Source organism: Salmo trutta, chromosome 14 (assembly GCF_901001165.1).
Source record: "Salmo trutta chromosome 14, fSalTru1.1, whole genome shotgun sequence".
In the NCBI taxonomy this organism is placed as follows: domain Eukaryota; kingdom Metazoa; phylum Chordata; class Actinopteri; order Salmoniformes; family Salmonidae; genus Salmo; species Salmo trutta.
Genome location: NC_042970.1, coordinates 57,690,848 through 57,716,367, shown reverse-complemented (window position 1 = coordinate 57,716,367; position 25,520 = coordinate 57,690,848). Strand labels below are relative to the sequence as shown.

At 42.9% G+C, this 25,520-nt stretch overlaps 1 protein-coding gene across 2 annotated transcripts in view; it reads left to right on the top strand.

Moving 5' to 3' along the window:
• Positions 1–25,520, top strand: part of mmp24 (matrix metallopeptidase 24) — a 105,590-nt gene that overhangs the window by 23,340 nt on the left and 56,730 nt on the right. For both annotated transcript variants that reach the window (XM_029776498.1, XM_029776497.1), the window contains exons 2-3: positions 8,475–8,623; positions 12,633–12,749. In XM_029776498.1, the coding sequence (XP_029632358.1) occupies positions 8,475–8,623; positions 12,633–12,749 (266 nt within the window). The remainder of the gene's footprint in view (positions 1–8,474; positions 8,624–12,632; positions 12,750–25,520) is intronic.

The following is a 25,520-nucleotide window of genomic DNA, read 5'->3' as shown; positions in this document are numbered from 1 at the left end:
TGAAACATGGGACCAACACTTTTTTTTTCAGTGTGTATATTATTATTATTTTTTGTGGACGAACAGCTGACTGAAGACGGGACGGTCGGGCATTCATGCAGTTGAGTCCATTTCTGTGGTAACATTGACTTTTAACATAATGAAACTTTGTTTCTCCTTGCTGACGGTTGCCTTCGTTGCGCCCCCCCCTCCCTGCAGCAGCAGCACTTTATTATAGACAGATTTCTCCCCATCTTAGCTACTACTGCATCAATATGCTTTGACCATGACAGTTTACAATCTAGTGTTACTCCAAGCAGTTTAGTCATCTCAATTTGCTCAATTTCCACATTATTTATTACAAGATTTAGTTGAGGTTTAGTGTTTAGTGAGTGTTTTGTTCCAAATACAATGCTTTTAGTTTTAGAAATATTTAGGGCTAACTTACTCCTTGCCACCCACTCTGAAACAAACTGCAGCTCTTTGTTAAGTGTTGCAGTCATCTCAGTCACTGTAGTAGCTGACGTGTATAGTGTTGAGTCATACATAGAAACTCTGGCTTTACTCAGTCAGTGGCATGTGGCATGTCGCTAGTAAAAATTGAAACAGCTACCCTGGGGAATTCCTGATTCTAACTGGATTATATTTGATAGGCTTCCATTAAAGGACACCCTCTGTGTTCTGTTAGACAAGTAACTCTTTATCCACATTATAGCAGGGGTGTAAAGCCATAACACATACGTTTTTCCAGCAGCAGACTATTATTGATAATATCAAAAGCTGCACTGAAGTCTAAGACAGCCCCCACAATCATTTTATCAGCCAACCATCAGTCACCCCGCTCCTCCGCTCTCTCCACTGGCTTCCAGTTGAAGCTCGCATCCGCTACAAGACCATGGTGCTTGCCTACGGAGCTGTGAGTGGAACGGCACCTCCATACCTTCAGGCTCTGATCAGGCCCTACACCCAAACAAGGGCACTGCGTTCATCCACCTCTGGCCTGCTGGCCCCCCTACCTCTGAGGAAGCACGGTTCCCGCTCAGCCCAGTCCAAACTGTTCGCTGCTCTGGCACCCCAATGGTGGAACAAGCTCCCTCACGACGCCAGGACAGCGGAGTCAATCACCACCTTCCGGAGACACCTGAAACCCCACCTCTTTAAGGAATACCTGGGATAGGATAAAGTAATCCTTCTAACCCCCCCCTTAAAAGATTTAGATGCACTATTGTAAAGTGGTTGTTCCACTGGATATCATAAGGTGAATGCACCAATTTGTAAGTCGCTCTTGATAAGAGTGTCTGCTAAATGACTTAAATGTAAATGTCATTTGTGTAAGTGCCGTGCTTGTTGAATGTCCTTCCCTAGGAGCATGCTGAAAATCTGTTGTCAATTTATTTACTGTAAAATAGCATAGAAGTTACTTAGGGTTGGTAACAGGCTGATTGGTCGGCGATTTGAGCCATTAAAGGGGGCTTTACTATTCTTGGGTAGCGGAATTACTTTAGCTTCCCTCCAGGCCTGAGGGCACACGCTCTCTAGTAGGCTTAAATTGAGGAGGTGGCAAATAGGTGGCAATATCGTTTGCTATAATCCTCAGTAATTTTCCATCTGGATTGTTGATAGACAACAATAATTTTTTCACCTCTTCCACACTGACTTTATGGAATTCAAAAGTACAATTCTTGTCTTTCATAATTTGGTCCGATTATACACTGCTCAAAAAAATAAAGGGAACACTTAAACAACACAATGTATCTCCAAGTCAATCACACTTCTGTGAAATCAAACTGTCCACTTAGGAAGCAACACTGATTGACAATAAATTTCAGGTGGAAATTATAGGCAATTAGCAAGACACCCCCAATAAAGGAGTGGTTCTGCAGGTGGGGACCACAGACCACTTCTAAGTTCCTATGCTTCCTGGCTGATGTTTTGGTCACTTTTGAATGCTGGCGGTGCTTTCACTCTAGTGGTAGCATGAGATGGAGTCTACAACCCACACAAGTGGCTCAGGTAGCGCAGCTCATCCAGGATGGCACATCAATGCGAGCTATGGCAAGAAGGTTTGCTGTGTCTGTCAGCGTAGTGTCCAGAGCATGGAGGCGCTACCAGGAGACAGGCCAGTACATCAGGAGACGTGGAGGAGGCCGTAGGAGGGCAACAACCCAGCAGCAGGACCGCTACCTCCGCCTTTGTGCAAGGAGGAGCAGGAGAAGCACTGCCAGAGCCCTGCAAAATGACCTCCAGCAGGCCACAAATGTGCATGTGTCTGCTCAAACGGTCAGAAACAGACTCCATGAGGGTGATATGAGGGCCCGACGTCCACAGGTGGGGGTTGTGCTTACAGCCCAACACCGTGCAGGACGTTTGGCATTTGCCAGAGAACACCAAGATTGGCAAATTCGCCACTGGCGCCCTGTGCTCTTCACAGATGAAAGCAGGTTCACACTGAGCACGTGACAGACGTGACAGAGTCTTGAGACGCCGTGGAGAACGTTCTGCTGCCTGCAACATCCTCCAGCATGACCGGTTTGGCGGTGGGTCAGTCATGGTGTGGGGTGGCATTTCTTTGGGGGGCCGCACAGCCCTCCATGTGCTTGCCAGAGGTAGCCTGACTGCCATTAGGTACCGAGATGAGATCTTCAGACCCCTTGTGAGACCATATGCTGGTGCGTTTGGCCCTGGGTTCCTCCTAATGCAAGACAATGCTAGACCTCATGTGGCTGGAGTGTGTCAGCAGTTCCTGCAAGAGGAAGGCATTGATGCTATGGACTGGCCCGCCCGTTCCCCAGACCTGAATCCAATTGAGCACATCTGGGACATCATGTCTCGCTCCATCCACCAACGCCACGTTGCACCACAGACTGTCCAGGAGTTGGCGGATGCTTTAGTCCAGGTCTGGGAGGAGATCCCTCAGGAGACCATCCGCCACCTCATCAGGAGCATGCCCAGGCGTTGTAGGGAGGTCATACAGGCACGTGGAGGCCACACACACTACTGAGCCTCATTTTGACTTGTTTTAAGGACATTACATCAAAGCTGGATCAGCCTGTAGTGTGGTTTTCCACTTTAATTTTGAGTGTGACTCCAAATCCAGACCTCCATGGGTTGATAAATTGGATTTCCATTGATTATTTTTGTGTGATTTTGTTGTCAGCACATTCAACTATGTAAAGAAAAAAGTTTTTAATAAGATGATTTATATCATTCAGATCTAGGATGTGTTGTTTAAGTGTTCCCTTTATTTTTTGAGCAGTATACTTACATTTAAGTCTTTTAGCAGACACTCTTATCCAGAGCAATTTACAGTAGTGAATGCATACATTTCATACATTTTTTTTCTCCGTACTGGTCCCCCGTGGGAATCGAACCAACAACCCTGGCGTTGCAAACACCATGCTCTACCAACTGAGCTACACGGGACCACACTTGCTGGCATGTCATCCCTAAGTTTGCTTATCTTTCCAATGAAAAAGTAATTAAAGTAGTTTGCAATATCATTGGGCTTTGTGATGAATGAGCCATTTGAGTCAATAAATAAAGTAGGCTTTTTTTGGCTTGTTTCCCCAAAATTTCATTTAAGGTGCCCCAAAGCTTTTTACTATCATTCTTTAAATAATGTATCTTTGTTTCATAGTGTAGTGTCTTTTTCTTTTGTTTAGTCACATGATTTCTTAATTTACAGTACGTTTGTCAATCAGTTGGGCTGCCAGACTTATTTGCCACTTATTTGCCATTAGTAACTGGAATAAGTAGTTTCATAAATGCGTCAAGTGCAGCGCCTGGTTGCTCCTCATTACACACCACAGACCAGCAAATATTATTTACATCATCAACATATGAATCAGTATAAAACTTTTTGTAGGACCTCTTATACACTATATTAGGCCCAGCCTTTGGAACTTTGGTTTTCCTAAATATGGCTATTATATTGTGAAGCTTATCAGACGTAGACTTACTCATGTTATTTACATTGGAGCTGATCGTGCAGGGTGAGCTGCATAAAGTGGTCTTCCTACTATTGCACACCGCCTCAGTGCTGACAGTGTAACTCTGGTTTATAGGCTCATGATTACTGCTTACAATAGCTGTAGGATAAACAGATGTATTCGGTGCAATTAAGGGTACATAAATTAAATTACTTACATTGTGTTTGCCAATGTCACGACTTCCACCGAAGTCGTTTCCTCTCCTTGTTCGGGCGGTGTTCGGCGGTCGGCGTCACCGGTCTTCTAGCCATCGTCGATCCACTTTTCATTTTCCATTTGTTTTGTCTTGTTTTCTTACACACCTGGTTTCCATTTCCATCGTTAATTGTTGTGTATTTAACCCTCTGTTCCCCTATGTCCTTGTGTGGAATTGTTTGTTTGTAAGTGCTTGTACGCTATGTTACTGGTGCGCGTCGGGTTTTGTACCCATTTAGGTTATTTTTGTATTGCCGTGGGTTTTGTAATTAAACTGCTCCGGCTATTACCTATCTCTGCTCTCCTGCGTCTGACTTCACTGCCACCAGTTCCGCAACCCTTACAGCCAATGCCCCTAAGATCATGTACATTTGATGCAGCATTATGCTGACTCATTGTCACAATGGTAGGGATTAACTGAGATTAACTTGGATCATTTTCCAGTCATTGTTTCAAACGCAGCCTTGAAATGCATGGACAGAGTCTAGGAGCCAAGATGATTTGGATGGACTCTGTCATTCTTGTAGAGTATCTTTTGTTTCCAGAATTTGTCAAAGTTATCAATAAAAGTGACTCCAGCAGAGCTACAGTAGTCTTTTAGCCAGATGTGTAATGCCAGCAGTGTGCTGAATCTTTCACACCCGCGGCCCAACAATGATACTGGACCTGAAATTATTGGTCGTTTTTTTGTAGTCTTTTAATGCTAAAATCAGTTCTTTAAAATCCATTTTTAAATGTTCCAAGCTAGCCCTCCTGATGTCGTTTGACCCCACATGGACTACGACAGTGTCAGCTCTCGGCATCTGTGGTAGAACAGTCGGAAGCAGCCTTGTTATGTGCTGTACTCGTGCTCCTGGGTAGCACAGGGTTTTTGCCTTGAGGACCGAGATGTTTCTCACCATAAAACTGCCTATGATGGCAGATGGTGATGTTGAATGGGCCGGTCTCTCAGGTGGGAGCTCCGAGGATCTGAACCCGAGGTAGAAGCCACCGTAGAGGGAGACAGAGCCGAGGATGAAGAAGCAGGTACCTCCGGATCCGATCTTGATTGGGAAGCCACCACGGACGGACGAAGGCGCCGGAACCTCTGGATCCAGGGCGGCAAAGCTGTTTCTGGTCTGTGTCAGTTCCGGGCACAACATCTCCATGAAGACCCCGACACCTTCTTCGACTTCCATGGCAAGTGATGTACCTCCATGGCTGGTTGGTTGGGTCGAGATCAGCTCCATTCTCCAGTGAAGGGGGAGACCCCTTCAGGGATGGAACCCTGCCTAGCACCGGCCAGTCGGCTGTGGAGAGCCGACACGGCGGCGAAACTTCCACCAGACCAGAGCAGCGTCCGGCTACTGGAGTGGAAGAAAAATAAAAAGTAGGTGGTCGTGGGTTCCCCAATAGCTTATGTAGATTTGCTACTTGCTTGCTAAGAGTAGCTACTTTTCTCCTGTAGTCCTCCGCAAGCAAGCAGTTGCTACTTTGAAAGTCAACGCAGTCCACATTGTCCCGGAACAAATTAAAGTAAACGCAGCTCCTGCAACATTGGAACCGTTCAATAGTGGCCTCCATTTGAGACCGCCGAGCCAGCTAGGCTAACTTGGCTTTCGTGTCTCTCCCCCTATACGGAATCTGTCATGGCCAATTACCTTCAGCCAAAATTCCATGACCGTCACAGCCCTACTTACATCATCCATATCTTGGCACTTAATGATACCCTCTCTGCCCTGCACACGACTGTGCGTGTGCTCTCCTTTTTGCTGTGAAGTAATAGACAGCAGACATGAAGTCATGGTGCTGTGGTCATCGATCGCCACATCCCTCCTCTCGCATGACATTCCATGCTCAGTGCTCATATCAGACCAATGACCACCCACCCTGAGTATTTGGCCCAATGATCTTCCGACGGCCCTCCCCACGGATGGACAAACCTTAGATACAGCCCGATCCTGCTCAACCAAACATGGAATCAATTGTCTGAATGCATCTGCCCAAATTGATGATGTATCAGCAGCTCTATATTCAATCTCCTCTGACTCACTTTCCATTCATTTCATTGACTGCACTTGTCAAATGACTGTCGAGAATCAGATTCTTTAGGTCGATTTTTTTCCTCATTATAGTGAAACAGCAGTATGATATGGATGCATAGGAGATGCGTAGGATATGTGCCGTGCTTGCATTCCTGGCATGAAATAGTTGTTGTTGTTGTGGTGCCTGGGTGGGTGATGCTGCTGATCTGTCTGAATGAAGCTGAGTAGAAATGTGGAGGAGAGGATCTGCTGTGAACGTAATTAGATGAGAGGAAGGCAAAGAGTCACAGCCTCTTCTACTGGGTCAGGGACCAGACAGCCCAAAAATGACCACCATGTTGGAGAGAATAGTCTTTACTTTCTTTGTGTTGTTTACTGGCCCTTTTCGAATACCTCAGAAATGCATAATTATTTCCTTGAGATAATTTTTTCAGTGGATCAGTGGTTACCAACATTACTTTCACCGATCCAACCAATTCAGATCTATTATCACTGAAAGGAAGGAAGGAAGGAAGGAAGGAAGGAAGGAAGGAAGGAAGGAAGGAAGGAAGGAAGGAAGGAAGGAAGGAAGGCTGCATTTCAAACAGGGCCATAGTGTTCCTGGGGAAGTAACTTAGCTGTTGACTTTGGGGAGCAGGAAATGCCCTAAGGTCAACTGGGGTGCAGCAACCCTGGATAAGGATTGTGAGGGTGTTAAATCCTAGTTCATGGCCTATAATTTGATCACATCAGTGGCTGTTTCTTGAGTTATTGTTTATTTTCTCCAGGGCTTTCTTATAATCAATTTGAGAAGGAATTGTAGTTATGTTGCAAAGACTTCAATGTCATTACCCTCAATCTAATGTACAAATCTACATTTTCATGAATGGTTGATAAGGGAATTCTTTCAGCAAAGAATGAGCAAATACTGCATACCGGTATGCCAACTCTTTCATTTTCAATGCAAATAAAATGACAACCCTCTTGAGAAAATATTAAAACATGTTATTCATTAATCCACTACTACACCTATTATCCCATATTTTCCTCTATTTTTCACACGACATTGCAGAAATACAGTATGAAGTGGCCTGTCTTACTACCTGCTCATATTCAGCCAACATTTTTAAATTGTTAAGCGAGTGAAGCATGTGGCTATTTTTATTTTTACTGTGGAAACGATAAGCCCACTGAAGCCTGTCCAAATGATTTACTGTCTGTTTTGCCTGATATGGGGGATAAGGAACCCATTGTCTTGGTTTGTGGTGGCTTCATGCTACTAACGTTGCCTGTGTGTTGAGCTTTAATGATGCTGTAGTAATTGTTGTATAATAGTACTGGTGAATTATTTAATTTTAGTCATTTCCCCTGAGCTTCAGTTGAAAGTGTTCTACAAGCACATATGCACAGGCACGCACGCAGCATGCACACACACAAACACACGCACACACTTACACACACACACACACACACCTACACACACACACACACACTGAGTATTCGGAGGCTTTGAGACTTTATCAGAGGGAGGTTGTAGTACATTTGCTGGACTGGCTAAATGAGACCCGAGATAAAAGCAAGGTTTTGTTCCTCAGTGCAATACATACCAATTCAAATGAAATCCTATTAAGGGTTTTCATTGTTGATGATGTAAATGATCTTGTGTGTTACCAGACCATACCTTCAGTTTTATCATTTACAGTAAACAGATATGATTGTGTATAAATCACTAATAACGTGTCTGAAATAAAGAAAAACACCCTCAAAATCTAGACACCCAGCACCTCTCTTCTCACTTGACCAAATATTTACCAAAGATTGATAGCTGTCAAGGGTGCAAAGGTCAAAAGGGGACCCCATTTAAATGAATGGAGCTGGATGAAAACAAAACAATTTGATAACAAACAAAATTCAGTGTACAAAACAAATGCATTACAAATCATAGGGGTGCTAAGCCTAGTTAATGTTAAGACTCTAAGGCTTGACTCCCTTGTGTTGTCTTCTATATATCAGCTACCTTGTAGTGTTATTATTGGTGCTGGATCCCCTACAGAAAGCACAGACAGCCTGTGAAAACGCCCTCCATTAAAATAGTCATGACCAAAATGAGCTCAAATCAGGAGGGCCTTTTAAAGGGCCTTTTATACTGTGGCACGCAGTTAAAGGGGACCCTGCTTCCGCATCTGCTCTCCCCAACCGCCATGAAAGAGATTAAAGAGGGAGACCCAAGAGGGCTTTCAGTTTAAGTGCAGTGATTTTGTGGAAGGTTATGCAGTCACCTGTCTCTCTTGTTCTTTCTCTTCCACAGACATGGCTGAAGAACTATGGCTACCTGCTCCCCCACGACATCCGAACGTCGGACCTGCGGTCAGAGAAAGCCATGCAATCGGCAGTCGCTGCCATGCAGCGATTCTATGGCATCCCAGTGACTGGAATCCTGGATCAGACCACCATTGAGTGAGTGTCGTTGTCACATTCTCATTCATTTTAAAGGGGTAATTTAAAGGGGTAATCCTCCTATACAAACGAGACGTGATGTTTTTGTAGTTTTTGTTTGCATTGTAGGCCGTTTGCACGGTAGGCCGTCATTGTAAATAAGAAATTGTTCTTAACAGACTTGCCTAGTTAAATAAAGGTTAATAAATAAAACTGTGTAATGAGATCTAATATGGTGGCTGGCTTCATTTTATGACTCAAATATTAGAAAATTCGTACTAAATATGTAGGACCCTTGCATGGCTACCCAGACTCCTCACTGTGACAAACGCTATGTCAGCCCACGGACGTTAGTTTCTCATTTTTACATTTTAGTCATTTAGCAGATGCTCTTATCCAGAGCGACTTACAGTAGTGAATGCATACATTTCATACATTCTTTTTATTCCGTACTGGTCCCCCGTGGGAATCAAACCCACAACCCTGGCGTTGCAAACACCATGCTCTACCAACTGAGCCACACGGGACTCTTCTGTAATGAGTCTGGATCTGAGTACCTCCCCGACTTCCTAGCTCCAACACTGCAGTTTAGTGCGAGTCATCCAGTTAGTATGACCCCCTTATGTCTTATAATCATCTCATAATGATCCTGATTAAATACCAGCCATTTTGAGTCAGTTGAAATATTGATACATAGAGACACATAACATTATTTTAAGATGTTACAATGCTCATAAATGCTTATAACAACTTATAAATCATTACATCTGCAGGCTTTAAATAACGTGTTACCTACAGTGTATTCAGGGGGCTCCCGAGTGGTGTAGTGGTCCAAGGCACAGCACCTCAGCGCTAGAGGGGTCACCACAGACCCTGGTTCGATTCCAGGCGGTATCATAACCGGCCGTGATTAGGAGTCCCATAGGGCGGCGCACAATTGGCCCAGCGTTGTCCGGGTTAGGGTTTGGCTGGGGTATGCCGTAATTGTAAATAAGAATTTGTTCTGACTTGCCTAGTTAAATTAAAGGTTATTTTGTTACGTTACAGCCTTATTCTAAAATGTACACAATTTTATTTTTTCCTCATGAATCTACACACAATACCTCATAATGACAAAGAAAAAACAGGTTGTTAGATTTTGGCGAATGTCTTAAAAATAAAAAACGTAATAACATTTACAAGAGTATTCAGACCCTTTACTCAGTACTTTATTGAAGCACCTTTGGCAGCGATTACAGCCTCGAGTCTTCTTGGGTATGACACATACCTGTATTTGGGGAGTTCCTCCCATTCTTCTCTGTAAATCCTCTCAAGCTCTGTCAGGTTGGATGGGGAGTGTCTCTTCAGAGATGTTAGATTGGGTTCAAGTCCGGGCTCTGGCTGGGCCACTCAAGGACATTCAGAGACTTGTCCCAAAGCCACTCCTGCATTGTCTTGGCTGTGTGCTTAGGGTCGTTGTCCTGTTGGAAGATGAACCTTCACTCCAGTCTAAGGTCCTGAGTACTCTGGAGCAGGATTTCATCAAGGATCTCTCTGTACTTTGCACTGTTCATCATTGCCTCGATCCTGACTAACCTACCAGTCCCTGCCGCTGAAAAACATCCCCACAGCATGATGCAGCCACCACCACGCTTCACCATAGGGATGGTGCCAGATTTCCTCCAGATGTGATGCTTGGCATTTAGGCCAAAGAGTTCAATCTTGGTTTCATCAGGCCAGAGAATCTTGTTTCTCATGGTCTGAGAGTCCTTTAGGTGCCTTTTGGCTAATTTCAAAGCAGGCTGTCATGATCCTTTTACTGAGGAGTGGCTTCCGTCTGGCTACTCTACCATAAAGGCCTGATTAGTGGAGTGCTGCAGAGATAGTTGTCCTTCTGGAAGGTTCTCCCATCTCCACAGAGGCACCTAGAGCTCTGTCAGAGGGACCATCGGGTTCTTGGTGACCTCCCTGACCAAGATCCTTCACCCCGATTGCTCAGTTTGGCCTGGCGGCCAGCTCTAGGAAAAGTCTTGGTGGTTCCAAACTTCTTCCATTTAACTTCTATGGGCTACGTGGGACACAGCCAGTGAAAAAACAGGGCAGCAAAACAACAAAATGTCATAATTCAACTTTCTCAAACATACAACTATTTTACACCATTTTAAAGATACACTTCTCCTTGATGTAACCACATTGTCCGATTTCAAAAAGGCTTTACAGCGAAAGCAAAACATTAGATTATGTTAGGAGAGTACATAGACAAAAATAATCACACAGCCATTTTCCAAGCAAGGACATGTGTCAATAAAACCCAAAACACAGCTAATCAAAACACAGCTCATCAGATGACACTCCTAGGACATTATGTTACACAATAATAATAATAAAAATTTGTTCGATAAAGTTCATATTTATATCCAAAAACAGCATTTTACATTGGCGCGTGATGTTCAGAAAATGTATTCCCACCAAAACGACCGGTGAATGTGCACATCAATTTACAAAAATACTCATCATAAACGTTGACAAAATATATAACAATTATTTAAAGAATTATAGATAGACTACTCCTGGATGCAAACGCTGTGTCAGATTTTAAAATAGCTTTACGGAGAAAGCACATTTTTCAATATTCTGAGTATATAGCTCAGCCATCACGGCGAGCTACACAGACACCCGCCAAGTTCGGGGCAACCTAAACTCAGAATTAGTATTAGAAATATTCTCTTACCTTTGCTGATCTTCATCAGAATGCACTCCCAGGACTGCTACTTCCACAGGAAATGTTGTTTTTGTTCCAAATAATCCATATTTATGTCCAAATACCTCCGTTTTGTTCGTGCGTTCAGAGCACTATCCAAAGGCATAACGCGCGAGCGCGGTACCAGAGACGAAAAGTCAAAATGTTCCATTACCGTACTTAGAAGCATGTCAAACACTGTTTAAAATCAATCTTTATGGTATTTTTAATGTAAAATTGCGATAATATTCCAACCGGACAATAGCGTATTCATTCAAGGAGAAAAAGAATGAACAGCGTGGTTGCGTGACTTCGCATATCCAATCCCTTTGTTGCCAGGCAGTCCACTCAGAAACTGAGCTCCTATTATCTGCCCAGTGACAGGAGAATGCTCAAACCACTTTCTGAAGGCTTTAGACAGCCAATGGAAGCCTTAGGAAGTGCAACGTAACCCCACGAATACTGTAGTTTCGAAAGGGACTAGAAAGAAGATCTCAGATCCTCCACTTCCTGGTTGACTTTTTCTCAGGTTTTTGCCTGCCATATGAGTTCTGTTATACTCACAGACACCATTCAAACAGTTTTAGAAACGTCAGAGTGTTTTCTATCCAAATCTAATAATACGCATATTCTAGTTTCTGGGCCAGAGTAGTAACCTGTTTAAATTGGGTATGTTTTTCATCCGGCCGTGAAAATACTGCCCCCTAGCCCAGACAGGTTAAGAATGATGGAGGCCACTGTGTTCTTGGGGGAACTTCAATGCTGCAGACATTTTTTGTGACCCTTCCCCAGGTCTGTGCCTCGACACAATCCTGTCTCGGTGCTCTACGGACAATTCCTTCGATCTCTTCAGTTGGTTTTTGCTCTGACATGCACTGTCAACTGTGGGACCTTATATAGACAGGTGTGTGCCTTTCCAAATCATGTCCAAACAATTGAATTTACCACAGGTGGACTCCAATCAAGTTGCAGAAACATCTCAAGGGTGATCAATGGAAATAGGATGCACCGGAGCTCAATTTCGAGTCTCATAGCAAAGGGTCTGAATACTTATGTAAATAAGGTATTTCTGTTTTTTATTTTTGATACATTTGCCAACATTTTTAAAAACCTGTTTTTGTTTTGTCATTATTGGGTATTGTGTGTAGGTTGCTGAGGGAAAACAAATATTTAATCAGTTTAGAATAAGGCTGTACCTTAACAAAATGTGGAAAAGGTCAAGGGGCCTGAAAACTTTCCGAAGGCACGTTATACTCTAGGTGTGGTTCCATCTGTAATTATGTATTTGGGGTTGTGTCCCATTCTCTAAAGGTGGATGAGGAAACCTCGATGTGGCGTTCCTGATCACCCCCACATCAGCCGACGGAGGCGGAATAAACGCTACGCCCTGACGGGACAGAAATGGAGAGACAGAAAGATCTCTTACAGGTACAGTTCATTTTTCCATCTTTGCTTCGGGACATTTCAGTGTGTATGGCTTTGAAAAGGCTTGGGTTGATTGTGTTCAAACCTTTTCCATGGTTCTTCTTTTGTCTGTGTAGTTACTGCTCTGTTGTTTTCATGACAAGTCAAATTAAGGGTTTAACTCCCCCTGAGAGGTGATTCACTCTAAGAGCAGTTGGTAGAGCATGGTGTTTGCAACGCCAGCATGGTGTGTAACGCCAGGGTTGTGGGTTCGATTCCCACGGGGGGCCAGTACAAAAAAAAACCTCACTACTGTAAGTTGCTCTGGATAAGTGTGTCTGCTAAATGACTAAAATGTAAAATGTAAATAAAAACCTACCAAAGACATACAGTATTACTTTAAAGAGATACTACACATGTGGAGTATCTGTAAATTGCACTTCTGACCTCAACAATGTGCTACTAATATGTAAGGGAAAACCCCCCTGATTTGGACAAAATAACATGGGAACATATTGGCATAGCACGAATCATACACACGATTGTAAATACCACCGAAAGCGGCCCATCTCCGGGCCAATCATATGGCAATTTTCCGATGGCAATTGCCAATTGTAACACCCCAAAGTTCCTTTAGATGGCGAGCGCGCTCCACCGTGGATTTTCATACAGCAAATGATACCCAAGTCTACACCCAAGGGTCAGATTTTGATAAAATGAATTTTTTTTTGAAAACGTATCACCTCTTAGAAAAGTGGTTTCTGGACCGTTTTTCGAATTTTTTTCGATTGTTATGTCAATTACACATGTATAAGAGCTGTATGAACATGCTTTTGACGTTTTTTATTGACGTCGTTTTTTGGTTTGTTTTTGCTTGTGCACAAGGCATATGTTTTGTGCATTTTGAATATGATTTCATTGGAAAAAGTGATATTTTTTTCTTTTTTTTTGCAAAATGACATGTCCAATGCTTTTATTTGTCAATTGTGAAAGTATTGCATGTTCCAAATCACAGCAAATATCCAATAGATGGCTAGAGCTCTCCGCAGTGAATCTTTATATTGCAAATGTAACACAATTGAAGACCCAAGAGTCAAATTTTGAAAAAATGACATTTTTTGAAAACTTTTCAACCCCTTAAAAAGTGGTTTCTGGACCGTTTTTCGAATTTTTTTTGATTGTTAAGTCAATTACACATTTATAAGAGTTGTATGAACATGCTTTTGACGTTTTTTATTGACGTCGTTTTTTGGGTTGTTTTTGGGTTGTTTTGTGCATTTTGAATATGATTTCATAGGAAAAAAGTGACATTTTTCTTTTCATTTTTTTGCAAAATGACATGTCCAATGCTTTTTTTTGTCAATTATGAAAGTGTTGAATGTGCCAAATCACAGCAAATATCCAATAGATGGCTAGAGCTCTCCGCAGTGAATTTTCATATTGCAAATGTAACACAATTCAAGTCCCAAGAGTCAAATTTTGAAAAAAGGACGTATTTTTAGAAAAATTTTCAACCCCTTAAAAAGTGGTTTCTGGACCGTTTTTCGAAATTTTTCAATTGTTATGTCAATTACACATGTATAAGAGCTGTATGGACATACTTTTGACATATTTTATTGACATAATTTTTTGGGTTGTTTTTGCTTGTGCATAAGGCATATGTTTTGTTCATTTGGAATATGATTTCATAGGAAGTCAAAAGTGACATCTTTTTTTCTTTTTTTGCCAAATGCCATTAGAAATGTGCAAATGAAATGTCCAATTCTTTTGTTGTCAATTATACATGTATGAAAGTATTGAATGTGCCAAATCAGGATGTTTGTCCGTTTGCCATGTACGATCATAGGAAGTCAGTTTCCAAACCCAAAAGTCAGTGAACCATGGTCCAAATGGCATTTATACTGCCCAAATGATATATAGCCCTATGTTAAGCAATTAATCAACGCAGACGGTCTACTTGTCATGTATGATGAGGGAGAAGTGGGACTCTGTTGCTTTTAACATTTTTAACGAATTTGACATGCTCAGAATGCATAATTGACTGGCCCGATGATCTCGGGATGGCCGTGCAGTGACTGTGGTTCCTCTCCATCGCTCGTTGTGTTGATTTCATCATGTCAACTTTGGTGATATTTTTTGCTGTTGAATCATATTGCAAATGCGCGTTACATTTGCAATATTGCACGTTACGTTTGCAATATGATTCAATGGGCATCACCAATTTAGGCATGCTCAAAAATACTGCATAATTGACTGGCCCGATGAACTCGGGATGGCCGGGCAGTGACTGTGGTTCCTCTCCATTGCTCGTCACCCAGCAGTCAGCGTCCATCAGTCAATTAGATGTCATTCTGACACCAAACTGAAACCATCTGACACCAAATCCACTTTTTCCAACTCGTATAGAAGCCAACTATCACATATGTCAGAGAAGGCCCATAATTCACAGTGCTTTCAATTTTAACCATAAAAAACATAAAACACATAGTTACGTTATAGCTGCGGGTCCAGCTCTGACAATATGTGTAGGCCTATGTGAGGCGACCCGGAATCCCAAGTTTCGGCTCGATAGGTCATTCGGTGCCCGAGCAATGGCCTTAATTGGTGCTGAAAATCCACTTTTTCAGGGCGTTACTACGGGTCCCTGAATGAGCTATCGGACAGAAACATTGGGGTCCGTCTCTATGGGCCGAGGCGGTTTCAATGCACCTAGTCTTGCGACTCTGGGACATTTCTACATGTCGCCATGTCCGTGATATTCAAAATGAATTGAACATATTGCAAATGCACGAGGCGGTTTCTCGGTCTGAGAACCATCTAGAGCCACATAAATCACCGTGCACTATCAACTTGAGCTCTAGAACAGGTTTCTAAAATTTCGGAGCTCTAGGTCTGACGGTTCTTGAATCATTTGAACGAAAGTAACTATTGAAGGTGGTATAAGCCTCTAAGCCCCACACCATGTCCCTATGGCCAAATTGTGATTGTGTGTTTTAGTTTTTTTGCAAAAAGAATAGGCACACGTTGTCTTTGGGGTAGGCATATACAGAATCCTGAATATGAAGTCTCTACCTTAAGAATTGACTGAATGACACAGGGTTGAGTTGCGTGATTTTCACTATGTGCAGGTTATATGACAATAGCTCTTGGCTGTTTTAACCACTTCCGGTTGTCACAGGAAGCTCTTACTCAACACACGTTGTCTTTGGGGTAGACATAAACAGAATCCTGAATATGAAGCCTCTACCTTAAGAATTGACTGAATGACACATGGTTGAGTTGCGTGATTTTCACTATGTGCAGGTTATATGACGATAGCTCTAGGGTGATTTTAACTTCTTGAGGCTACCTGGGACGTTAGCGTGCCCCCCGTGGCGCACCCTATCAACAGCAGGTGCATTTCAAGAGCGGCAAATTTGAAACCAAATAAATGTACAAATTCAAATTTCTCAAACATACAACTAACTTACAGCCTTTGAAAGATAAACATCTTCTTAATCTAACCACGTTTACCGATTTCAAAAAGGTTTTACGGGGAAAGCATAAAGTTAGGTTATGTTAGGAGAGTACATTGACAATAGTGGTGTGCAATGCATTGTCGATTCAAAGACAGGCTTCACCAAAACCATACAATCAGCTAAAATTATGCACTAACCTTTTACAATCTCCATCAGATGACACTCCTAGGACATAATGTTAGACAATGCATGCATTTTTAGTTCTATCAAGTTCATATTTATATCTAAAAACAGTGTTTTACTATGGCGTTGATGTTCAGGAAATCGTTTCCCTCCAATACCGGCAGTCAAGTCATGACAACAAAATAATTAATTAATATTAGAAAACATTGGTAAAATATTATATTGTCATTCAAAGAATTATAGATTTACATCTCTTGAACGCAATGGACTTGTCAGATTTAAAATTAACATTACTGGGAAATCACACTTTGCAATAATCTGAGCACTGCGCCAGAAAAATACGCATCGCGATACAGACTAACCGCCATGTTGGAGGAATCTAAAATCGAAAATACTATATAAATAATACATTACCTTTGATTCTCTTCATCAGATGTCACTTCCAAAGAGTCCCAGGTCCATAACGAATGTAGTTTTGTTCAAAAAAGCTCATCATTTATGTCGAAAAACCTCCGTGTTGTAGCGCATGATCTAAGCCAGCCGGACTTCACTTCACTTCAAGAACGGAAAAAATATATTTCCGTTCGTTCAAACATGTCAAACGTTGTATCGCATAAATCATTAGGGCCTTTTTTAACCAGAACATGAATAAAATTCAAGGCGGACCATTGGGTTTTCTTTTAAAACGTTTCGGAATTAGAGTACCCACCATCAAATCGCGCGCCAGGGGTCTAATGGACCATCACGTTCCATGGCTCTTATTCGGTCAGATCTCACTGTAGAACACTCAAAACACTTTGTAAAGGCTGGGGACATCTTGTGGAAGCAATAGGAAGTGCCAGAATATTCCTCCTTCCCTTTGTTTTTCAATGGCATAGGCTCAAAGTCAATTCAACACATCAGGTATCCACTTCCTGTCAGAATCTGTCTCAGGGTTTTGCCTGCCAAATGAGTTCTGTTATACTCACAGACACCATTCAAACAGTTTTTGAAACTTTAGGGTGTTTTCTATCCATATATAATAAGTATATGCATATTGTAGTTACTGGGTAGGTGTAGGAGGCAGTTAAAAATGGGCACATATTTTTTCAAAAAATTCTCAATACTGCCCCCTATACCCTAACAGGTTAACAACTTCCGGTTGCTCCAGGAACCTTAGAATCGACACAGGTAGACCTCACAGTAGCCTGATGGATTGTTATATAAGACAGGTTCATAAGGCATTCATAACCCACATAGACTCCGGTTGAATTTAGCAGAATAGTCAATGTATTCCTATGGGGAGAGAAGACATTGCACACTTTTTGATCTAAACACCTTTTCACTGTGAAGGGTTAATGCCACAGGGTCAAGGTTAGGCTTGCACAGATCGGGACGACCTCGGGAACGCTCCTGCGGTTGAATTGTGCTTCTAACCCTAACGGTTCTCTCACTGTCACCCAAAAACACTTGACATATTGGTGCAGGCATCATTTTGGGCCTAGTTTTCTCACGGTCGCTGCGCTCAGACCGAACGAGCTACGGTCAAGCGGGGCATCTCGTTGAACTCGTCTCAGCCTAGAGATAATGGTAATGCCATTGCAGGCTCTTTGTGTCTTTAAGCACCGCACTGTGTCACTCCGTCCTTGCTGTGTGTGTGTGTGAGAGAGCTTTTCTTTGACATCTGATGGGATAAATGACTGATTTACAGTTCATGAGGGTTGCCTAGTCACACATATGAAGTTGTGGAAAGATCTGACCTTTTTAACCCTTCAAAACAGCCCCTATGACACTATTTTAAGGCATTTCTGGTTGACACAGGAATCTGAACATTAGGCTCTTATATAATATTGAGTTTTAAGTGTTTCTGTTAAGAACTGACTTATTTACAGAGGGTTGAACAAGTGTGTGTTGTTTCAGAAAATCACAGAAAATCACAGAAATCTCGCAGAGCTCCGAAACCCGCCTTAACGGATTCATCTGAACACGCTGCAACTGGATATGTAACTTTTTGGGGAAAAAACCCTCCTATTGTTGAATATCACCAATGTGTCATTGTACAATTTCTCTGAAATGAACATTGGTAAATGCATGGTTCCTTTTCTCCTGACACCGTATGCTCATGTAGTTTGATGTGAAGCGGTCAAATCAGCACTCTATTTTCCTGTTTGACTTTCAATCCCAGAAAAATAGCCTTAACTCGAAAAGCGTCGAGGCCTCGACTCCATCCTGTTCAGGGCCAACTGCCCATTATGCCAAACCCACACTGACTGAGTTTCGTCTCCGAATTCTTTACCGTTTAGGAGAAAAAGCCGCGTCGTGATTGGTGATATATGTTACAGTTGCAATATGATTCCGTTCGCCCTCTCGTGGAATAATCCGGGACTGCAAATTGAAAAATTTATTAAACGGAAACGGAAGGTCCGAGAGACTCCGTTCGATGACTTCCTGGAAGATCCGGCCCCTGTGAGCGGCCCGACGCCGTCCGCGGATTTATCGGACGTAGTCGGACGTCTAGTAAGGGAGCGTACATTTGCAATATGGACTTTCTCACTAACCATACGGCTTGCGCACGTGAGGTCCCTTCATGTATGGAATTATTTTTGTGAGGGGGGGGTTCTGTTATAGTGAACGAAAATATAAACGCAACAAGCAACAATTTCAACGCTCCTTCAAAACTTGAGACATCTGTGGCATTTTGTTATGAGACAAAACTGAACATTTCAAAGTGGCCTTTTATTGTCCCCAACACAGATGCACCTGTGTAATGATAATGCTGTTTAATCAGCTTCTTGATATGCCCCACCTGTCAGGTGGATGGATTATCTTGATAAAGGAGAAACGCTCTCTAACAGGGATGTAAACAAATTTGTGCACAACATTTTAGAGAAATACGCTTTTTGTGCATATGGAACATTTCAGGTATCTTTTATTTCAGCTCATGAAACATGGAACCAACACTTTTCATATTGCGTTTGTACTTTTGTTCAGTATATATATATACTATCATGACTGCTAACAGCTACACAAAGCCTACATCGTTGTCACCTCATAGTCAACATACACTAAATGACCAAAGTATGTGGACACCTGCTCGTCGAACATCTCATTCCAACATCATGGGCGTTAATGTGGAGTTGGTGCACCATTTGCTGCTATAACATCCTCCACTCTTCTGGGAAGGCTTTACACTAGATGTTGGAACATTGTTGTGGGGACTTGCTTCCATTCAGCCACAAGAGCATTAGTGAGGTCGGTGACTGATGTTGGGCGATTAGGCCTGGCTCGCAGTCGGCATTCCAATTCATCCCAAAGGTGTTCGATGGAGTAAAGGTCAGGGCTCTCTGCAGGCCAGTCAAGTTGTTCCACACCAATCTCAACAAACCATTTTTTTATGGACCTCGCTTTGTGCACAGGGGCATTGTCATGCTGAAGCAGGAACGGACCTTGCCCAAACTGTTGCCATAAGTTGGAAGTGCAGAATCATCTAGAATGTCATTGTATGCTGTAGCGTTAAGATTTCCATTGACTAGAACTAAGGGGAATAGCCCGACCCATGACAAACAGCCACAGACCATTATTCCTCCTCCACCAAACTTTACACTTGGCACGATACATTGGGGCAGGTAGCATTCTCCTGGCATCCGCCAAACCCAGATTCGTCCGTCGGACTTCCAGATGGTGAAGCATGATTCATCACTCCAGAGAACGCTTTTCCGCTGCTCCAGAGTCCAATGGCGGTGAGCTTTACATCACTCCAGCCGATGCTTGTTATTGCGCATGGTGACCTTAGGCTTGTGTGCGGCTGCTCAGCCATGGAAACCCATTTCATGAAGCTCTCGGCTAACAGTTGTTGTGCTGATGTTGCTGATGTTAACCTCTATGGGACCGGCGGGATGAATTCGTCCCACCTACGTAACAGCCAGTTGAATCCAGTGGCGCGATTTTTGAAACGTTTGAAATACTATTACTTCAATTTCTCAAACATATGACTATTTTACAGCTATTTAAAGACAAGACTCTCGTTAATCTAACCACACTGTCCGATTTCAAAAAGGCTTTACAACGAAAGCAAAACATTAGATTATGTCAGCAGAGTACCCAGCCAGAAATAATCAGACACCCATTTTTCAAGCTAGCATATAATGTCACAAAAACCTAAACCACAGCTAAATGCAGCACTAACCTTTTATGATCTTCATCAGATGACACACCTAGGACATTATGTTATACAATACATGCATGTCTGTTCAATCAAGTTCATATTTATATCAAAAACCAGCTTTTTACATTAGCATGTGACGTTCAGAAAAAGCATACCCCCCGCAAACTTCCGGGGAATTTACTAACAATTTGCTAAATTACTCACGATAAACGTTCACAAAAAGCATAACAATTATTTTAAGAATTATAGATACATTACTCCTCTATGCACTCGATATGTCCGATTTTAAAATAGCTTTTCGGATGAAGCACATTTTGCAATATTCTAAGTACATAGCCCAGCCATCACGGGCTAGCTATTTAGACACCCGGCAAGTTTAGCCTTCACCAAAATCACATTTCCTATAAGAAAAATGGTCTTACCTTTCCTGTTCTTCGTCAGAATGCACTCCCAGGACTTCTACTTCAATAACAAATGTAGGTTTGGTCCCAAATAATCCATCGTTATATCCAAACAGCGGCGTTTTGTTAGTGCGTTCTAGACACTATCAGAATGCTAAATCACGGTCGTGCGCATGGCGCAGAACGTGACAAAAAATTTATAAATATTCCATTACCGTACTTCGAAGCATGTCAACCGCTGTTTAAAATCAATTTTTATGCAATTTATCTCGTAGAAAAGCGATAATATTCCGACCGGGAATCTGCAATTAGCTAAACAGCCGAATGAAGATACTCCACGGGGGCGAATCGCGCACGCGCCTAATTCTATTGTCCCCTGATGGGACACTTGGAAAAGGAGATGTGTTTCAGCCTGAGGCTGCCTCGTCATCGTTCAGGTTTTTCCCGGGTTCTGAGAGCCTATTGGAGCCCTAGGAATTGTCACGTTACAGCTAAGATCCTGACTCTTCAATAAACAGAAGCAATAACAACAACACCTTGTCAGACAGGGTACTTCCTGCATGAAACCTTCTCAGGTTTTTGCCTGCCATAGGAGTTCTGTTATACTCACAGACACCATTCAAACAGTTTTAGAAACTTTAGGGTGTTTTCTATCCAAACCTGAACAATAATATGCATATTCTAGCTTCTGAGTTGGTGTAGGAGGCAGTTAAAAATGGGCACATATTTTTTCCAAAATTCTCAATGCTGCCCCCTAGCCCGTAGAGGTTAATGAGTGTTGCAACCGAGGACTGACAATTTTTACGTGCTACGAGCTTCAGCATCTGTTCTGTGAGCTTGTGTGGCCTACCACTTTGAGGCTGAGCCGTTGTTGCTCCTAGACGTTTCCACTTCACTTACAATTGACCTGGGAACTCTAGCAGGCCAGGAATATGACAAACTGACATCCTATGAGGCATCCCATGACGATGCCACGTTGAAAGTCACTGAGCTCTTCAGTACTGACAATGTTTCTCTATGGAGATTGCATGGCTGTATGCTCGACACTTGTCAGCAACGGGTGTGGCTAAAATAATATTTCAAGGCTCAGGAGAAGACCCAGATGCAGACAGTTTCGAAGTTTATTACAGAAACAGGGGGCAGGCAAACGACAGGTCAAGGGCAGGCAGAGGTCAGTAGTCCAGAGCAGAGTCCGAAAGGTACAGAACGGCAGGAAGGCTCAGGTTCAGGGCAGGCAAGATGGTCAAAACCGGGAAAGCTAGAAAACAAGAACTAGAGAAAGACAGGAGCACGGGGAAACCGCTGGTAGGCTTGACGAAACAAAACAAACTGGCAACAGACAAACAGAGAACACAGGCATAAGTACACCTGGAGGGGGGAGGAGACAAGCACAAAGACAGGTGAAACAGATCAGGGTGTGACAGAATCCACTAATTTGAGGTGGTGTCCACATACTTGTGTATATATATATATATATATATATATATATATATATATACACACAGTATATATCTACATATTTATATATATTTACACATATGTATATATATACATATATACACATGTATGTAGGGTATGGAGGGGGAAACATGGAAGCAACACTTTTCATGTTGCGACAGGTCAAGGGCAGGCAGAGCTCAGTATATACACTGCTCAAAAAATAAAGGGAACACTTAAACAACACAATGTAACTCCAAGTCAATCGCACTTCTGTGAAATCAAACTGTCCACTTAGGAAGCAACACTGATTGACAATACATTTCACATGCTGTTGTGCAAATGGAATAGACAACAGGTGGAAATTATAGGCAATTAGCAAGACACCCCCAATAAAGGAGTGGTTCTGCAGGTGGTGACCACAGACCACTTCTCAGTTCCTATGCTTCATGGCTGATGTTTTGGTCACTTTTGAATGCTTTCACTCTAGTGGTAGCATGAGACGGAGTCTACAACCCAAACAAGTGGCTCAGGTAGTGCAGCTCATCCAGGATGGCACATCATTGCGAGCTGTGGCAAGAAGGTTTGCTGTGTCTGTCAGCGTAGTGTCCAGAGCATGGAGGCGCTACCAGGAGACAGGCCAGTACATCAGGAGACATGGAGGAGGCCGTAGGAGGGCAACAACCCAGCAGCAGGACCGTTACCTCCGCCTTTGTGCAAGGAGGAGCAGGAGAAGCACTGCCAGAGCCCTGCAAAATGTGCATGTGTCTGCTCAAACGGTCAGAAACAGACTCCATGAGGGTGGTATGAGGGCCCGACGTCCACAGGTGGGGGTTGTGCTTACAGCCCAACACCGTGCAGGACGTTTGGCATTTGCCAAAAAACACCAAGATTGGCAAATTCGCCACTGGCGCCCTGTGCTCTTCACAGATGAAAGCAGGTTCACACTGAGCACGTGACAGACGTGACAGAGTCTTGAGACGCCGTGGAGAACGTTCTGCTGCCTGCAACATCCTCCAGCATGACCGGTTTGGCGGTGGGTGAGTCATGGTGTGGGGTGGCATTTCTTTGGGAGGCCGCACAGCTCTCCATGTGCTCGCCAGAGGTAGCCTGACTGCCATTAGGTACCGAGATGAGATCCTCAGACCCCTTGTGAGACCATATGCTGGTGCGGTTGGCCCTGGGTTCCTCCTAATGCAAGACAATGCTAGACCTCATGTGGCTGGAGTGTGTCAGCAGTTCCTGCAAGAGGAAGGCATTGATGCTATGGACTGGCCCGCCCGTTCCCCAGACCTGAATCCAATTGAGCACATCTGGGACATCATGTCTCGTCCCATCCACCAACGCCACGTTGCACCACAGACTGTCCAGGAGTTGGCGGATGCTTTAGTCCAGGTCTGGGAGGAGATCCCTCAGGAGACCATCCGCCACCTCATCAGGAGCATGCCCAGGCATTGTAGGGAGGTCATACAGGCACGTGGAGGCCACACACACTACTGAGCCTCATTTTGACTTGTTTTAACCTGTTTGGGATAGGGGGCAGTATTGAGAATTTTGGAAAAAATATGTGCCCATTTTTAACTGCCTCCTACACCAACTCAGAAGCTAGAATATGCATATTATTGTTCAGGTTTGGATAGAAAACACTCTGAATTTTCTAAAACTGTTTGAATGGTGTCTGTGAGTATAACAGAACTCCTATGGCAGGCAAAAACCTGACAAGGTTTCAAGCAGGAAGTACCCTGTCTGACAAGGAGTCGTGCGTCTTGCATCTGTTTATTGAAAAGTAAGGATCTTAGCTGTAACGTGACAATTCCCAGGGCTCCGATAGGCTCTCAGAACCCGGGAAATAACTGAAGGTTGACGAGGGAGCCTCAGGCTGAAACACATTATCGGCTTTGGTAAGTGGCGGCTCAGAGGACCTTTGAATGAGGCGCGTGCACGATTCGCTCCTGAGGAGAAATTTAATTCGGCTGTTTAGGCTCAATGCATATTCCCGGTCGGAATATTATCACTTATCTACGAGATAAATGGCATAAAAATTGGTTTTAAACAGCGGTTGACATGCTTCGAAGTACGGTAATGGAATATTTAGACATTTTTGTCACGCCAATGCGCCATGCGCGACACCGTGATGAAGCATTCTGATAGTGTCTAGAACTCACGAACAAAACGTCGCTGTTTGGATATAACGATGGATTATTTGGGACCAAACCAACATTTGTTATTGAAGTAGAAGTCCTGGCAGTGTATTCTGACGAAGAACAAGCAAGGTAAGAACATTTTTCTTATAGGAAATGTGATTTTGGTGGAGGCTGACCTGGGTGGGTATCTAAATAGCTAGCCCTGTGATGCCGGGCTATGTACTTAGATTATTGCAAAATGTGCTTCATCCGAAAAGCTATTTTAAAATCGGACATATCGAGTGCATAGAGGAGTAATGTATCTATAATTCTTAAAATAATTGTTATGCTTTTTGTGAACGTTTATCGTGAGTAATTTAGCAAACTGTTAGTAAATTCCCCGGAAGTTTGCGGGGGTTATGCTTTTTCTGAACGTCACATGCTAATGTAAAAAGCTGGTTTTTGATATAAATATGAACTTGATTGAACAGACATGCATGTATTGTATAACACAATGTCCTAGGTGTGTCATCTGATGAAGATCATAAAAGGTTAGTGCTGCATTTAGCTGTGGTTTGGGTTTATGTGACATGATATGCTAGCTTGAAAAATGGGTGTCTGATTATTTCTGGCTGGGCACTCTGCTGACATAATCTAATGTTTTGCTTTCGTTGTAAAGCCTTTTTAAAATCGGACAGTGGGGTTAGATTAACGAGATTCTTGTCTTTAAATAGCTGTAAAATAGTCATATGTTTGAGAAATTGAAGTAATAGTATTTCTAACGATTCAAAAATCGCGCCACTGGATTTCAGTGGCTGTTACGTAGGTGGGACGAGTTCGTCCCACATGCGCCAGAGAGGTTAAGGACATTACATCAAAGTTGGATCAGCCTGTAGTGTGGTTTTCCACTTTAATTTTGAGTGTGACTCCAAATCCAGACCTCCATGGGTTGATAAATTGGATTTCCATTGATTATTTTTGTGTGATTTTGTTGTCAGCACATTCAACTATGTAAAGAAAAAAGTATTTAATAAGATTATTTCATTCAT